The 17,541-nt window shown below is 52.7% G+C and overlaps 6 protein-coding genes across 6 annotated transcripts; 4 read left to right on the top strand and 2 right to left on the bottom strand.

Annotated features, from left to right (window-relative positions):
• Positions 1-353: 353 nt before the first annotated feature.
• Positions 354-1,693, bottom strand: K460DRAFT_272082 (uncharacterized protein; the record flags this gene model as incomplete). Its single annotated transcript, XM_040927771.1, has 2 exons — positions 354-1,010; positions 1,064-1,693. The coding sequence occupies 2 exons, from the start codon at positions 1,691-1,693 to the stop codon at positions 354-356; spliced, it is 1,287 nt and encodes a 428-aa protein (XP_040793862.1).
• Positions 1,694-2,261: 568 nt separating this feature from the next.
• On the bottom strand, positions 2,262-5,707 carry K460DRAFT_362048 (urease). The gene is made up of 7 exons (XM_040932570.1): positions 5,565-5,707; positions 5,424-5,510; positions 5,350-5,376; positions 4,916-5,299; positions 4,072-4,859; positions 3,132-4,023; positions 2,262-3,077 (listed from the first exon to the last, which is right to left on the bottom strand). Exons 1-7 carry the CDS (start codon positions 5,583-5,585, stop codon positions 2,757-2,759), a joined length of 2,520 nt encoding a protein of 839 aa, XP_040793861.1. The 5' UTR covers positions 5,586-5,707; the 3' UTR covers positions 2,262-2,756.
• Positions 5,708-5,828: 121 nt separating this feature from the next.
• On the top strand, positions 5,829-7,856 carry K460DRAFT_329175 (uncharacterized protein). The gene is made up of 3 exons (XM_040930734.1): positions 5,829-6,854; positions 6,920-7,341; positions 7,389-7,856. Exons 1-3 carry the CDS (start codon positions 6,287-6,289, stop codon positions 7,833-7,835), a joined length of 1,437 nt encoding a protein of 478 aa, XP_040793860.1. The 5' UTR covers positions 5,829-6,286; the 3' UTR covers positions 7,836-7,856.
• Positions 7,857-9,291: 1,435 nt separating this feature from the next.
• Positions 9,292-13,437, top strand: K460DRAFT_271764 (uncharacterized protein; the record flags this gene model as incomplete). The annotated part of the gene is made up of 2 exons (XM_040927754.1): positions 9,292-10,248; positions 10,297-13,437. 2 exons carry the CDS (start codon positions 9,292-9,294, stop codon positions 13,435-13,437), a joined length of 4,098 nt encoding a protein of 1,365 aa, XP_040793859.1.
• A 1,091-nt stretch (positions 13,438-14,528) lies between these two features.
• On the top strand, positions 14,529-15,488 carry K460DRAFT_272277 (Maf-domain-containing protein; the record flags this gene model as incomplete). Its single annotated transcript, XM_040927785.1, has 3 exons — positions 14,529-14,747; positions 14,798-15,179; positions 15,250-15,488. 3 exons carry the CDS (start codon positions 14,529-14,531, stop codon positions 15,486-15,488), a joined length of 840 nt encoding a protein of 279 aa, XP_040793858.1.
• Positions 15,489-16,306: 818 nt separating this feature from the next.
• Positions 16,307-17,374, top strand: K460DRAFT_401319 (NAD(P)-binding protein; the record flags this gene model as incomplete). The annotated part of the gene is made up of 1 exon (XM_040936407.1): positions 16,307-17,374. One exon carries the CDS (start codon positions 16,307-16,309, stop codon positions 17,372-17,374), a length of 1,068 nt encoding a protein of 355 aa, XP_040793857.1.
• Positions 17,375-17,541: the final 167 nt, after the last annotated feature.

Below are 17,541 nucleotides of genomic sequence, written 5' to 3'. Positions count from 1 at the left end.
GCCCTCACCGTCCTGTCCAGTCCATCCCGGATGAAGCAAAAACCCCGCCCCTCGTACACGAACACAAGTTCATCTGGTTTTCTCCCACGTAAAGCAACCTGTACACCAGTCGAGGAAAATTGAATTTTGAAGCCGCATCATCTTCGAGTCTCGACCTGTTCGATCCTCCTGTTCGTGTCTCTCACATCGAGCGGACAAGGCACCGGTGTGTGAAATCTAACCGTCTGCCCGATACCACCTACGCCGTACCGTTAACGCTCATTCGCATCCCTGTACACAGTCACTTGGGCCATTCATAATCAGCCCAAGCTCCGCAGCGTCTCGAAATCATTCTTAGGGAGGTGGGACAGTGCTTAGGTAGAAGCAGCCTCACTCTTCCTCTTACTACTGCGATCACGCTTCTCCTTTTTCCCAGCAGCTGTCCTCTCCTGGACCGCGTTCTCCTTGTCACCTTCAACCTCGGCGTTCCGCGTGCTGCGGTTACTCTTGCCCTTCTTCTTGCCCCCGCCGCTTTCTTCGGGGCTAGGCTCGTGTTGTGAGGAGGCGGCGGCGGCAGCAGCAGCAGGTGCGGGAGCGATGGGTTGAGGTGCTGCTCTCTTCTTCTTGTTGTCCTTTTTAGCTGGTGTCTCGGCGACGGCACTTGACGTGGGAGGGGGGACTTGGGTAGCGGTACGAGACGAGGGAAGGGGAACGGGGGTAGCACTGCTTGTAGCTGGCGCGATGTGGACGGGAAGGGAGGCTCCGTTTACAGCGGGCGTTTGGGTGGTCTTCTGGCGCTTGCGGGGTGTCTTTGCGGGGGGAGAAGGGGCTTTTGTGACGGGCGGCGCTTCCTCTTCGTCCTCAGAGGAGGCGTCGCTGTCAATAGCGCCTACGTCTACTTCGATTTCGGCCTCGTCGGAGGCTTCTTCGTCCTCGTGGATGTCGGCAACTTTCGCGCCATTTTTGGCAAGGTAGTCGGCTAGCTCGACTTTGTACTCCTCCATCGAGTTGCGGTAAGACGCTTTCCATTGCTGTGTTGTATTAGTCGGCGACAATTGAATCTAGTGATACGAAAACAACCCACCTCCTTCTCCTCTTCGGGGAGTTCGTTCCACCTTTTGTTTACTTCGATCTGAACCGCGTTCTTCTCAAGGGTTTGACCGGGAGCCAGCGCAGCTTCGAGATCCGACCTCACAACGGGCCGCGCATGCTGATGATACAAGAAGGCAGCCGTGAGCGGCTTCTTGGGGGCATTTGGATCCTTCTCCTTCTTCTCACGCTTGCGCTTCTTGCTCTTGCCATCGGTAGCAGCAGTGCCAACGGGGTTCACGGTGTTGATGACCTGCGTCACGCCATTGGCAGCGGTCGTTGCAGCTTCCATGGCGGCGCTAGCAGTCGCAGCGATGGTGGTAGGAATCTGGAGCTTGTCGAGGTCGCCATCTTCGCCGGCGAGGATCGAGGCCGTGTGTTGCATGTAGGCGCGCAGGAGGTCATTGAGGCCGTTCTGGACATGGGTGAGGCCGCCTTGCAGATTGCTGAGCGCGACGATGACCTGGTGGTACGAACATGTGTTAGCATCATGATCAAGAACAGAGGTAGTCTTCGCGCGCGAGCATCGCTGAGAGGTTGCTTGCACTGGCGTCGCTGCGTCCTGTCGCGACTTGGAGCTCGACTTTGGCAGCAGCGCAAGAAGCTGCTTTGTCGGAGATAGCATGCCCGAGTCGCGTAAATGAGGCGATCAAAGTGATATAAGAAAGAACAAGGACAGTGGCCATGATGGCGCGATGATGCGCGCGGGCCGTGAGAGGTTGCTGTCATTGCAACACGACGAGTTGAGGCAGGCGCGTCGCAACAGGGAAGAAACGATGAAAATGCACATACCGAGTCGCGAGTTTTAGTGTACTGCTCAATGGAGACCATTAGCTCGCCAGTATCTTCTCTTTTCTGTTTGGGGGCCATGATTGGCGATGTGACGGTGCGGCGTTGGGCGGGTGTGGTGGTGAGGGCAAGGGCAAGGGCCGGGAGCTGAAGGAAGGTGCGTTTTGGGGGAGGTGGTTGGGGGGGGGGCAGGCGTGGTTTTTGTGACAGCAGGAGCGGCCTTGGGCGGGCACCCACCAAATTCTGGGGGCACCTGGCGGAAAAAACAGGCGCGTCCGACGCGCCGTTCAAGCAAAGCCCGGCTTCAGTTCAGGGCACAATAATGCTTACGACTACGCCTACGACTATGACTTGGACATGCAAAGCACCGCAAAGGCCCTATAGGCTTTATTCATATATATATTCATTCATCAAATAGCTTGTTGCATCTCTCAAGGTTTTATTATGAACTCTAGCTTCTAACCGTTGCCTGCCAACAGATGTCTTGTGCACCTCGTACAGCGGCGACTGCACCAAAAATGCCCCGGGGCTGTTGCGTCTCTGCCAGGCTGTCGCGTCTCTGCCAGGCTGCCCCGTCTCTGCCAGGCTGCCCGGGCTGCCACACGCCTAAAACTTTGCCCTGTTGGTGCCGCCCATCCCCATCGTCACCCCCGCCCGTCGTGCGTCCAAGGTCGCCGCCTTATTTTCCACCTTTCTTTGCCCATACTACAGTCTTCGACTCATTAGGTCCCTCGTAGCCTCTATCTAGCCTTTACTGCCAACAGCCACCAACAGTCACCTTTCCTCAAGTTCATATTCATCATGCACAATTCCTAGAGATATTCAACGAGTAGGGTGCCATGTTTTCATTTCTCATCTAGCCAGGGCCACCTGTACATGTGCCCTCACCAACCACAGCCTCAATAAACAAAATAGGCCTGTGTCAACGGCAACGTCTCCGCCGGTTCCGCCGTACAGACCATGCCATCTGCCTCGACCGTATACCTCTCCGGATCAACCTTCATCTTCGGCCTCGTATCGTTAAACTTCATGTCCCTCTTGCCTATGTTTCTGCACTTCTTGACCGCTTCAACCCGCTTCCGCAGCCCGTACGATTTGATGACGCCAGAGGAGATGGAAGCTTGCGAGACAAATGTTATGCTGGATTGCGGGACGAGCGGGGCGAACATGGGGCGCATAATGATGGGTTCTACCGTGGGAATGGAGGCGTTGGGGTCGCCCTAGGAACAATTAGTGGTGGCATAGTAGAGATTCAAGCAAGGCTGAACACATACCATCTGGGCGTATGAGCAGAAACCACTCTTAACCACGAGCTTCGGCTTGACACCAAAATTCCTGGGAGTCCAGAGGACAAGATCTGCCACCTTGCCCACCTCGATGCTTCCAATGAGATGGCCCATGCCCTGTGCGATGGCTGGGTTGATGGTGTACTTGCTGATATACCTCTTGACCCTGTAGTTGTCGGCATCCGTACCCTCGTCTTCTTTGAGCGTTCCACGCTGAACCTTATTCTTGTGCGCTGTATTCCATGTTCGCAGAATGACCTCACCACATCTACCCATAGCTTGAGAGTCCGACGACATCATAGAAATGGCACCAAGATCATGCAGGACATCTTCTGCCGCAATCGTCTCCGCGCGAATACGCGACTCGGCGAAAGCCACGTCTTCGGGGATGTTGCGCGACAAATGATGACACACCATCAGCATATCCAGATGCTCATCCAACGTGTTGCGGGTATAGGGCCTAGTCGGGTTGGTCGAGGATGGTAGAACGTTGGCATGCTCAACAACGCTGATGATATCGGGAGCATGGCCTCCACCCGCACCTTCGGTGTGGTACGTATGAATCGTCCTATTCTTGAATGCGGCAATGGTCTGCTCGACGAAACCAGACTCATTCAGAGTGTCAGTGTGGATTAGCGTCTGGATATCGTATTCGTCGCAGACAGTCAAGCACGCATCGATGGCTGCGGGCGTGGTACCCCAATCCTCGTGTAGCTTCAGACCGCACACGCCCGCTTCGGCTTGTTGTTGAAGGGGACGAAGCTCCGAGTCGTTGCCTTTGCCTGTGATACCGTAGTTCAGAGGTAGCTCATCAATGGCCTGCAGCATCTGTCGGATGTGTGTCTTGCCTGGCGTGCATGTCGTCGCGTTCGTGCCGGTACTGTAGCGGTCAGTCTACCCATCGCCGTTCCGCGCGAAAAGAACCTACCTTGGGCCTGTACCGCCGCCTAACATGGTTGTGATGCCAGACGCGATGGCTTCTTCCGCTTGCTGAGGGCAAATAAAGTGAATATGCGTGTCAAAGCCACCGGCTGTAACAATGCCATGTTCGCCAGCGATGACATCTGTACACGATCCAACAACTAGATCCGGGTGCACTCCATCCATGACATCTGGGTTGCCCGCTTTGCCGATACCGACGATGATGCCATCTTTGATCCCAATATCCGCTTTGAAGACGCCAGTCCAGTCGATGATTAACGCGTTGGTAATTACAGTGTCCAACGACTCCTTGTCTGATCTGCCTCCTGCTTGTCCCATACCTTCTCTTAGCGACTTTCCTCCACCAAACGCGCATTCGTCACCATACTTGGTCATATCTTTCTCTACCTTGACCCATAAATCCGTAGCGCCCAGCCTGACCAGATCGCCCGTCGTAGGGCCAAACATGCTGATATAAGCCTGTCGCTCCATTGTGCACATATCGATATGTATAGCGTCGCCAAGTGGTTCCGGCTCATGTAGGAAGCCTCCCGCCTTTAGCCTATCTGCGATACCCTCCGCAACTGACATGTCTTGGATGAAGCCCGAGGCGAGCCTGTTTCCCCCTTTTATGACCTGGTTGCCAGCTATTTTGACCAATGTAACTGTTTTGGTGTCGCCAGGCTCGAAGCGTATAGACGTGCCAGCCGGTATATCAAGCCGGTACCCGTGCGCTCGTACACGGTCGAATTGCAGTTGAGGGTTCGTCTCGATGAAGTGGTAATGCGATCCGACCTACACGACGATGATGATGAGTCGTATACCCCAGATCCCCATTGCTGTCGCCTTACCTGAATCGGCCTGTCGCCCATGCTCTTGACCTTGAGCTTGATCCTCTTGCGGCCTTCGTTCAGCTTGATTGTCCCAGCCTCTCCCTTGACAGCTACTATTGCGCCAGGTTGCTTCGTATCTTCGTATACGCTTGCTTCGGGTAAGGGGAACATCTCGTTCGAGGGAATGGGCAAGAACGAGCCATACAGGGCCTTCTCAAGGTCGCCATCGTCGGTTGAGACGGGGTGGTGAACGGTGACGAGATAGGTGCCAGTCGGAAAGGTGCCCTCGACCATCAATGCGGCGAGGGACGCGACTACGGAGGGTTGGACATGGCGACGACCAAGCATAGTCTTTCCAATAGACATGAGGTCCGCAACGGTATGGTTTCCATCTCGAATAAGCTGTATGGGTTCAGAATATCGTTCGATGCGCGTACGATCTAGGGCAGTACTTCTTGAAGGTTGTTGGCGAGTAGAGCCTGAAGATTGTCAGGGGCGTCTGCATGAAGTTTAAACCTCGTCTTACGGTAGCTTCAGCGTGATTCAACTTGACACCTCTAGCTAGGCGACGCTGTGCGAGCAGGCCAAGCTGGGAGATGACGAGCTTGTCGAGCTGTCGCCGGGACGGTTAGCGGGAACAAAAGCGCGAAGCGCGACCGTGGCACACCTCCTTTGGACACAACTGCATCGTGTAAAGATATCCACCAAGGACTGGAGCAACTGATGCTGCTTCTATAGGACCTTTAAGACTTTACATTCCATCCAAAGGGCTTTCAAATCGGACCAGACTGTTCAAGCTTCACCTTTTTGGGGATATTGCGGGGTTCTTCGCCCCGCGATAAAGGGTTGCGCTGATAAGGAAACCTCGTGGTTGGGTACAAGCTAGTTGCCGCACATGCATACGTTCATCACACCAACTCATCCCACGCCAGGTCATATACCACACTAGGGAACAGCACTCCAGGCTGTTGTCTGAAACTCCACCATTCAGGTATCGCGAATGTTCAGCATGCTACAAGCTGTCACGACTCTTCAGCGGAAACTAGACCAAGGTTGTCACTGTCAAGGTCATAAGGTACACAAGCTGCCACATTGATGTTTTGGCAACCCATAGGTAAAATAGGATAGGTAGATCCCGCGCCTCATCTGTCAGCCTCATGGCCGCCTAATCCTTCTTCATCGGTTTCACATTTAACTTCTCTCTGTGCCCACCATCTTTGCATCGTTGTGTTCGCGATGTATGCATCCAGTTCCCGGACATCCACCACCTAGTGGCAACCCTGTTCCTTCGACGCTATTCAAGAGTCCTAATGCGCCAAATCTGTTTCATATGATACTATAGTAGCAACAGGGTGTCGAAATCAAGAGCACGTCCACTAAAGCGACGCGATGAGCTCTTGGTTGCAACGATTGAGAGGGCGAACAGGCACTGAAGTACCACAACGGAGGACGACAGATCCACCAGCCCAAAAGCGAAGAGGCTCCATCAGCGCCCCTCCCAAAGACCAGAACGTTCCCAAGAAGCGCTTTCAGATTCATCAAAAATGTCTATACGAGCGCACTCTGCCAGGCAATGCTTTCATTTCCGCGCATGTGAACCGCTTCCAACACGGATACTACGAATCAAGTGCTCTTCACGAGTCAGTCATCGGCAACCTGTACTTCGTTTCGGTCCACTTTGTCTTCCATCCTCATGACCCACGGTCACATCGCTTTAAAAGCGCGGAGATAAAAGTGTGCGTCCATGGCGACGATGATCACACGATATCTTATGAGGCTCCAAGATGTCGGCCTCCTACCTCGCGTCCTCGCATCCTGAAGCATGCTCCAGAGTTGATGTTTGGCGCTGTCTCACCCGAGAACCTTCAGTGGAACTTCAGCTTGTCAAGCTCGTTGGGTGTCTCGCAAGCGCCTGTGTCTGCCACTGTGAATCCTACGGGGGGTATGAAGGGTAGTTGTACGTAACATCCATGTTCAAACTGCATATGCGACATAACACTGACTTGTTACACCAACATTTAGACAAGGTCTATCATATGATGAGCATCCAGGGCTCAGTGCGCTCGAAGCGAAGCCCATTGGGACCGGAGTATGATGTTGAAGATGCAATGGCTGTCTGGACGCTCGAGGAAAATCTATTGCAGCGGTCTGGCCTCCCACGCGAGTTCGATTTCGTTCTGCTCGTGCAGAAGCCAGATGATGTCAAGAATGTCTACTTGACGGTCAATGTGGATGCCGAAATTGAAGCATGGTACGGCACGTATCCTAGATGGTACGCGAATATGTCGAGATATCTGCCGACCCAGGATTTTCACCTCGACTTCAATGCTGATATTGGGCAACGGTTCCTACCTAGTCAGCCCGGACGAGGCTTCAACTTTGCTAGCTTACCGCGTCCGCTGGACGATTATGTGACGATGCCAGGTACTGTGTATCCGACAAATGTAAAAACCTGTTTTCGTTACATCAACCCATATACTTACTTCTCCAGCACACCAAAAATGAAGATGACAAGTATGGTGAGCAGAAGCAGTTTAGGAATAAGATCATCGACGATGACAAGGCTATCGAAGCGTCGCCAATCAGCCCCCAAGCACAGCGAACTCCCAAAGTTCCAGGAGATCCTAGGGCGCCTAGACAGAACCAAGCCCAGAACCAAAACGTAGGGCAGAGTAGACACAGCGGGGTGCCCGAGAACCTCAACGTCCGTGTTGTTCTTGAACACCAGTATTCCCAAGCTTCCGACCCTCGACGCTTCTCCTATTCGCCTCTCAGCAACCTTGAGCCAACACGGCGGCCCTCTATACGACGCAGGAAGTCACGGTCAGGCTTGAAGGAATTCGGTGCGAAGCAGGCTTTGCATGAGATGACTCAGAACGGCTTAGAGAGCAATGAGCGAAGATGGAGCGGAGGCGACAGGCGCAATGAGCACATATAGTTGAAGAATTCGATGCTTTTTACTCTGTTTGGAGGTGTCGTCGCTAGATCCCAACCAATTCTCCCGGCCAGTGGAAATGTACCTGCATGGAACGGTAGCCGCGTGCCAATACAAGGCTCACGTAGAGCCGAACACCCAGTTCGTCCCAGACACCACGGGGCGGGTAAGTGTGATTTACAGTGCAGGCGATCAGTCTATTAGTGCAACGCTCGCACACGGCAGCCACAAATCGCGACTGGCGAGATAACTCAGCTAGTCGCTGTCTCAACCCTCAACAGGAGACTACTCCGAAGAGCCTTCACTAGAGTCGTCTCCTTTTCCTTCGTGACGAGCAGCTGAAGTAAGACCTCATCTCTGCCAGGGCGCAATGCCGGTTTGTGGCAGCAAGAGGCAACAGCTCGGCGGTGGCTGATTGGGCCCGCATGTTCACTGGCGCCTCCACCTTGCGGGCCATCAAGACGAGATGACGGACATTAGTAGCAGTAGCAGTAGCAGCTCTGATCAAGTGGCTACAATGACTCCGTTCTCACCTCAGCGCGGTGGTGTCGTGTATTGCTGTGCTGCAGACGCCTACGACGTTTGACTGGTTGGGACGGGAAACACGCTAGGCAGGGGCGACTCAAAACCACGGCCACCCACGGTGCTGCATCGCTCTTTCCTCGAACACGAAGACCCAGTAGGTAGGTGTAATGAGCCATGGCAGCCAACGTGGATGCGATGCAAATGTGTGGGCTGCTGGGGTGACGACCGCCTGGTGGCCCTGGGGCGGCGGCCTTTTTTTCTTCTGATAATGTTCTTCTGTTGTTCCTCGTCATCACTCGTCTGTCTCCTGGGTCCTCGCTGGGTATATCGTGCCTTCCTCGTCTGGCGCTCGTTGTACAGCGTTACTTCCTTTATTCAAGGGGCTTAGATTTCGTAGCATCTTCTTCTCTTCTATCGCTTATAATCTTAATACTCCACCTTCCTCTCTATCGCTGCCGAATCCTAGTCCCGCTTTCCCGAGTCGTCAGAAGTCGTTCCACCTTACCTGCACCTACACCTACACCTACGCCGACCATCACAACACCTTGCAGTAGCCCAGAAGAGTGGTGACCGGGCAGCCTTTGATTTCGAAACAGTGGCTCAACATCAGCACGCCCTGACACAGGGGAAATAACTCCATATATCCAAAGGTTAATTGAGGTTTGTCAAACGGGCGGTGAATGGAAGCAGACCTTGGCCCGCTGACTAGGCCTCTCACCAGCTACTGGACTTGCTTCACTATACTACACTTCATGGCGTGGGTACCGCAATGTTTTCACTAGAAACCGCCATCAGTGCGACATCGGAACAGTCAAACGAAAGAGGAAGACATATTGACCCCAGAGACTTGCCTTGGAACCTCGACCGTAACATTGCGGGAGAGTCCCAATCAAGTTGCACCGGTGAATGAGACTGGACTGGCAAACTGAGCACAATGGCGTCTTCCAGCACGCACTCGCATTCACCGCGAGTGCCTGGAAGGCCTTCACCGCAAATGCAGGCCAACAATCCAATGACGCCCGTTCACTCCCCACATCACTCAGTGACCTCGTCAATCTCTTCTCGAACTCCCATCCACACCCTTACTATACACGAATACCGCAAGCAACAACATACGCCCAACTCGCAAAAGGGGACACCATCAGGCAAGACTCTTCGGAGGAAAGCTGCGGCGTCTGCCTTGAGCGATATCGAGCGCATCCCTTCAGTGATTCGTACAAAGCGATTAGGCTCGGGCTCATCGTTACACCCTCTGCACTTTTCGCAATCCGCACAGCAACTCAAGCCAGGTCAATTGCCTTTCGAACAGCAAGCGGTTCCCGATCTTTCCTTCAGATCGCAGTCAGCTGAACCTCGTGTGCAAGGCGGTAGCACATCGAGTACTTTGACTGTCACCTTGTCTGGCAAGGTACGTCACTTCAACTCAAGAAAAAGGCTGCCGAGGCCGCCTGTGGCCACAGGTCCTGTATCGTTTCCCCTCCCTCATGCAAATGTGAAATCTTCGCACCCCCGGCGCTCTCCTACTGCTTTGAACTTCTCTACGGAGCTTTCACACGCGAGCGACGCGCAATCTACGCCCACACCCTCGACATTTTCTCTGTCCAGGTTCCCTCAACCGCCCCAATTTGCCGACCCGTCATTCTCTCCCCCGAGCGATGAAAGGGAGGGCACACATATAAACACGCTTCGCTTCTCCACAACCGCGCCCGCAACACCACCTGCAACCCCGGCAACTCCAGCAATTATCCACTACCGCGGCGCTTCTTTCGACCTGGTCAACCCTCACGACTCACTACTACTCCACGAAATTGTCACGCCTTCGAGAGATTTCGATTCGAGTGACTTTCTTCCATTGCGGTCTTCTGAGGAGCCACTTTTGGTATCTACAGAGGTTAACATATTCCCCAACTCGACTCTTGACTTAACTAACTAGATGTAGATGGCACCGAAGCGAGCCTTGTACGGCGATCTCAACTCAGCGCATGCTGGTATCATGAGACGCGCAGACGACTCTTTCAGCGGATCAATTCTCGACCTCCCGCTTCCCCCAACGCCGGCTGCGATCAGTCCGAGCTCCTCTGCATACACCTCCCCCATCTACAGCCCGGAGTCCATCAATGCTCCTTCTCCATTGTTGATCACGAAGCCGACGAATGAAACACGGTTTTCATTGAGGCATCTCACCCGTACCTTAACGAAGAAGCTAGGCAAAAGCCCCATCGACACCAATGGGGAGGAGTTGCAGGATTTGCGCAACACCAGCGTGAGTCTCGCGTCGATTGATATGGATGGCGAGTATCCACGACCACTTACTCAGAGTTACGTTGCCACGCCGCAGGCCTCGTACTTCCCGGCCAGTCAGGTATCACCAATCACACCTACCAGCCCTACATCTCCCGAAGAGTCGGCTACATTTTCATCTCAGGAGCATGAAGTCGAGTTTCCGCGAAAACATTCGATAAAACACTACGATATGGCGCCGTTGACATCTATGGTACCAGATGCTCCCTCCACACAGATGGGGCGGACAGACAACGCGCAATTCTCCTTGTCTGAGGAAGGCACGCTTTCAAAGCCGTACTACGATGATCTCGATTCCATATATCCTAGCTCATCAATATACACCGGGGATGATCAACGCAAGTCAATTTATCAGCAAAGCCTTGGCAGCAATCGCCAGAGCAATCCTTTCGACGCACGCTACAGTGGTATTGATGCAAGTGGCTTCGCGAATGAGTATAACCGCGAAAGCCTGTATGGATATGATAGCGCTCGTATGGGTAGCCGTCAGATGTCGAGGCCTCTCACGCAGGATTTGTACCATCGTTCCATCGATCCAGGAGATGCAAAGGCCGACACCATTAGCAAACTGATTGACGAATATAACCCCGAAGAGATGGTAGGCAATTCTTCGTGCCTAAGTCACGAGCAAACTGCAAATGTTTATGAAATGGGCAGTTCTCCGCCCGGTGACTCTGATCGTCGTCAACCATCGAGAGTCACTTCTGGTCTCAGTCAATTCGAATTTGATCTGCGTCAGAAAGCACCACAGGCCTGTAATCACGAATTTGTCGGTCCTATTCAACATGTTCTTGCTAGGCGGCCTACAATTACCCGAGATCTCGGTTCACCTCCGCGAGAAGCGGCTCCTCTCGCGCCAGCCTTTGAATATGAAGAGGCAATTTCGAATCCTCCGCGTCCAGGAATATCTGAGATTTTCTCCAACGGATCATCTTACTCATATGGAGACACCCGGAATTTGCTACAGATTCCACAGTCCCAGGCTTCTTTTCCACAGGCCCTCCACCAAAGTCTTGAGCCATCATCATCATACTCTCAGCCTGAGGTCAAGGCACTCGAGCCCTCATCGTCTTACTCTCAGGCGGGGGGTCAGGCTACCCCACAGACTCCACAAGAAGCGCTCGATCAAGCCGACCAAATTTTCCAGGATGTAGTCACCGAGCATCAGCAAAGTAATCCTACGATTCCAGCGATGTGGGTCAGACGTAGCTCAGGCAGTCTTCTTCTTAGTAAGAAGATTACGAACCAATCGTCCGGAGATAGGAAGGATCTTGAGCCTGCCGTCCGCGTCGTTGAAGAAGACAAAGGCGATTGGGAGACTCTTGCTGCCGATAGTCAAAAAGGTCGGGGGTCGCTTGATAGCATCGCCGACTACAGCAGCAGTGAAGGCACTCGAAATAGTCTAGGTCTCGGCTCAAAAGGCTCGCTTCCGTCTTGGGCGAAGCAAAATCACTCTCAAGGTGGTTCACATTACAGCCACCCAAGCCCTCTGCGGACACATCCCCATCCGTTCGGTTCATCGCCACCGGATCTAGAAACACGCGCTAGTGTTCGAACAGCACCTGAGGCTTCTTCCCCTCCTCTGGCTTCTAGCCCTCCAGCCTCATCGACGGTCCCTTTATTCCGATTTTCCGTTCGACCCGAGGAAATCCTAGGCCGCGGTGCTGTCGAAGAGCCATATGCCTTCACACCTTGGGCAGATCCCTATGCTTTTAGCGACAAAGAGACGCAGGAACTGCTGGCTTCAGGTCCCAATGATAAGATCATTATAGATGATGAGTTTGGTGTTCCTAATCCATCAAATCGTGTTAGCTACAAGCAGGGAGGTCGTGCGATCGCACCAATTTCTAATGAGAGCGTGTTCGATAGCCCTATTGGTTTGGAGCGCGAGAACACATTCGAGAAGTTCTCCGTTGTTGGACCTAAAGGTAATCTCACAGGTACACCAAAAGGAACCGGCATGCATGAGACTGGCAGTAGCGTCGCAGACACTAGCAGCCCCGGGCTGAAGCTGAGTTCGAGCATTGGCCGCCAAAGCTTCCGCTCCGACTACACTGGCTTCTACGCATCTCCTTTTCCAGCAACTGGAAGTGTGACCCGAATCTGTGACTCTCAGCCTCCACCCGAGCCGCCACATGAACGGACACCTTCGCAGATTACTCTCTTCCCGAGTGCATACAGTTTGGAGCCGGCTCAAGAGAGTTCTCCACTTGCAGCCGCGAACCATCGCCAACCCTTACGATGCTCTACGACGTTCCAGCGTACACGCCGTGCGAGCCGTGCTGCAGTACCGGGCCAGACGAAATTGAGACAAATGGTCCTCGCGCCTGAAGGCCGAGCTACTATGTCTAGTCAGGATACTCATTTCGCTCGCTTCGTGAATGGCAGTGGACGTCCATCTACGAGCGACACCAACACGCCGTTACGTTCAACGCGTCTCAGCATTGACACTTACCCGGCTATCGCTCGGACTGTCATTGCTCACGAACACTCACCTCACCTACTCTGCCCAGAGCGAGAGGTCAACCCCGAAGACGAGGCACGCCGACGCAAGCTGTCATGGTATATTCTTGCTGTTTTCTGCCTTCTACCGCCTTGTATCTTTCTCTTTCGCACGTGGGGAGATTCGATCATGATTTCGCTCACAGAGGGTCGACTGGGTCACTGCACGCCACAGTCTAAGAGGGCTGCGCTGATTGCTGGTATATGTATCAATGTCGGTCTTATTACAGCAATTTCGGTTCCGATCCTTGTGGCACATGCGCTGAAGGCTGTGTGATGAGGTTAAGAGCAAAGGAGTTACAAAGTGTACGAAAAGAGCCGTCGCTTGTTTCGACTTCAGCTAACAAACATAGACTCTGCCGCGAAACCTTAGATGCCTCACCATGATAATCGATTAACATTAAAAGCGAATTGCACATATCGCAAGGACGATGTTTCCTTGCCAAGATCTACAAGGCCCTCCGGCGTTGCGTTAGTTACGCGTTGCTCAACGCGCATAGCGGAGCTACTAGGTGGAACATCCACCCTGCTTTACGGCGTCCTTCTTTTCGAAGAAGTCTTTTTCCTCCTTTCCAGTTTTTCATTGCATAGTCTGGCCTGGCTGGACCGAGGAATTTGATTTCTCTTGCCCTTGTGAGCATGGTCCCAGTCTGGTTGCGTAGTTGGAGGGACAGACTAAAACCCTGATTGGGGCATATCTGAAGGCGTCCTTGCCATAGGATCGACATTGATCAGCATCCGTCATATATTGTTCAACCTCTTTTTTACATTGGATCTGATAGCATGAAGGAGGCCCTATTGACCAATGCGTTATGGGTAGCGAACGATTGAGAGCTATAACACACACAATGATAATTTTGCCAGGTAGTAGAAGTTTTTTTAAGAATTGTGAAGCTCAATCGTTGTGTCACCATGCTCCCGATATCATATGTGCTGTAGCAACCCATAGTGGACGCTGTAGAAATAGTATTATATTGGGGTAGCCTATACATTGAGCAACCTCGTATTCGATCGATTGAAGCTAAGGATAGGTATGAGGGCACTATGAATAGACTGTGATGCTCTCGTATGCCCCGGAATACGGGATTACGGGGATCTGCATTATGTAGCGCGCGGCGCAAAGGATCATTTGAGTCTCTACTAGGTAGTAGAATCGAAACTAGCCCACAACCTTGGAAGTGGCGCATTGGAGGAGCTTGGGCCTTCCCCTTCCCCTTCCGCTAGAGCTTCGGAACTGCAATGACAGCTGAATCCACATGAACATCGTTCTCAACCCAGCCTTCTTTACTCTCGTTAATTGATATCACTCCAGCAGAGCTTCACGCTATTCAGATCTCTGTCCAGTCTTCTCACGGCGCAGTCGTTGTAATGTCGGCGCAATTAATTCCTGTCGAACCCCCACCGTCCTACGAAGATGCACGGAAATCACCTATTCCAGACAGCAAATCACCATCAGCCACACCAGGAGCGAGAAAGCCGCCACCTGGGCCTCCCCCGCCGCTGGATGTACCCTACTTGAATGACTTGAGAAGGCAGAGAGTTGTGCTGGCCTCTGCTTCTCCGCGGCGAAGACAGCTTCTAGCACAAGTAAATTACGCCTCGCGCGTCCCAACATTGCAATGGCTGATTGGGGTCAGATTGGGCTGTACAAAATCGACATATGTCCCTCCAAATTCGCCGAAGACCTGCCCTACTCCCTCGGCGCGCTGAATTACGTACTCGAAACCGCGTCGGCAAAAGCAATGGACGTATACAAGCGCGAAATAGACAATCACGAGAAGGGCGAGCCCGCCATCATCATCTCCGCCGATACTATAATAGTTTCGCATGATGGCCGGATTCTAGAGAAGCCACGGGGCGAGGTCGATCATCTAAATATGCTGAAGATGCTACGTGATCAAGGGGAGCACAAGGTCATGACGGCGGTAGCGGTCATGAGACCACTAGAGAGCGCTGTGGAGCCAGGATACAAGATGGAGACACATGTTGAGGAAACGACTGTAAAGTTTGATTCCAATGGTATGCACCGCTCGCCGTCTCACATCCTCGTCGATACAATAACGTGACTGACATGACTGACACGACACAGTCTCGGACGAACTTATCCTGGCCTACGTACGCACTCGCGACGGCAACGACAAAGCTGGTGGCTATGGTATTCAAACGGCGGGTTCCATCCTCATCGAACGCATAGAAGGGTCGTACGATAATGTAGTCGGCTTACCGCTTCGCGCGACGTTGCGGTTGATTGAGAAGGTCATGGAGCCCGAGGAGGATCTGGACGAAGAGCTGGATAATGTGTTTGATGGAAAGGCGTATGAGGACTAGTCCTCTTGGGATAAAGAATACTATTCCTCGACAGAGTGGTAGGCAACGTTGGGGATGCTTCTAATCCATTAGCAAGACGAGTGGGTGATTGAGGGACCCTGTAGCTCGGAAGAGTTAAGACCTTGAGCATAGAGTCTTCGTTTGATGGATAGAAAGCATACAAGGGAGCCGCTTCAGCTCGCTGTTGCGTGATAAAATGCTGGCTCTATGATGGGAGTGTCATGCAGCTTCACGATATGTAGCAATTGGGCGCCCCTCTCTAGTAGCCATGCGACCAACCACCAGGCTACACAATTTAAGCAATGCACGTCAGCACATTATCTCGACATGCGGCTCTTTGGCCCTGATCACCACGCTACATGACCAATCTCCTACCCCACTTGCCTCGGTTCAACCCTACATACATATTCTACGGCCACTTTTCCCAAACGGTACCACTTCCGACGCTTTGCATCGTCATGTCTTCCACGCTGTTCGAGTCTGGTCGAATCTGGCTGCATTGAGTTTTGTGCTCCGCGAAAGCTCGCTCTAAACCGAGGTTTCTTTGGTCGAGTCGGACGAACTTGCTCGCCGGTCTCTGCCCGATAGTGCAAGGCTTTGCTGGACCCTTGTTTATGATGCAATCAGAATTCGTCGCAGCGCATAATTTCGCATTTCTAAGCCAGGTGGTGCCGCGAGTATATGTATGTGCTCTTCACTGCTAGTCTTCTGTTTCGAGTCCACACAATTTACAGTACCCTTTCCACTCACATTCTTGTCCTAAAATACCCCGCTACTTTGTTCCTTTACCACATACGCGACGTACAGATTCCATCACCATGGTGCAAAACAAGGGTCTCATTTTCAAGAAGGTGCCCGAGGGATGGCCGAAGCCAGGTCAGGACCTCGTAATTGAAGACCGTCCCATCGACCTCGACCAGGAGCTCCCAGAGGGCGCTCTACTCGTCAAGAACTACTATGCCTCTTTCGACCCCTACCAGCGCGGACGCATGCGGGCCGCCGAGTCCAAGTCCTACTCCCCACCCTTTGAGCTCGGAAAGCCCATTACCAACCGCTGCATCTTCAAGGTAGTAAAGTCAAACTCGGAGAAGTTCAAGGAAGGCGAGACGCTTAGTACCCAAGGCATAACTCCTTTCGAGGAATACTCTGTCCTTGACAAGAACACAGTTGCGCTATGCTTCAAACTGGAGAATCCTTACAACCTCGACCCCAAATTCTTCCTCGGTCCCCTCGGCATGCCCGGCCTAACAGCCTGGTCATCCTTCTACGAAATTGGTCAGCCAAAGAAGGGCGAAACAATCTTCATCTCCGCAGCCTCCGGCGCCGTTGGCCAGCTCGTCGGCCAGCTCGCCAAGCATGAAGGCCTCACCGTTATCGGCAGCGTAGGTGACGATAAGAAACTCGAATTCATCCAGAAGGAGCTTGGGTTCAACTCAGGGTTCAATTACAAGAAGGAGAAGCCAGCCGATGCGCTAGCACGCCTCGCACCCAATGGAATCGACATCTACTACGAAAACGTTGGCGGCGAACAGCTCGAAGCTGCCATCAACGCCATGAACAACTTTGGCCGCATTGTCGCCTGCGGTATGATCAGTCAATACAACTTGAAGCCTGGCGAACAGTACCCCTTCCGGAATCTCATGTCTATCGTTGCCAAGAGACTGACGATCAGGGGCTTCATTGTTTCCGATGCGAACATGGGACCCAAGCACGCGAAGGAGCACCAGGAGAAGCTGCAGAAGTGGCTCAGTGAAGGCACGTTCAAGGCGACGATTAGTGTCACCGAGGGCATTGACAATGCTGCTGAGGGTTTCGTTGGTATGCTGGAAGGCAAGAACTTTGGCAAGGCTGTGTTGCAGATTGCCGACTTGCAGAAGGATTCATAGGTGCGAACTACGATTCGAGACTGGTACCAATAGCGGTTCTTTCCACGGAGTGTAAAAGAATTCAAAGACAACTTTTAAATTTTCCCCCTGTCTGAAGATTCTCCGTTATAATCTGCTACAAGCTCATTTATACTGTGCCTCCTTTGTCTATTTAGTCTCTTGTTATG

The sequence above is a fragment of the Cucurbitaria berberidis genome, assembly GCF_010015615.1.
Source record: "Cucurbitaria berberidis CBS 394.84 unplaced genomic scaffold K460scaffold_1, whole genome shotgun sequence".
Taxonomy (NCBI): Eukaryota; Fungi; Ascomycota; class Dothideomycetes; order Pleosporales; family Cucurbitariaceae; genus Cucurbitaria; species Cucurbitaria berberidis.
Note: the sequence above shows the minus strand (reverse complement) of the source record. Positions and strands in the feature narration are given on the sequence as shown.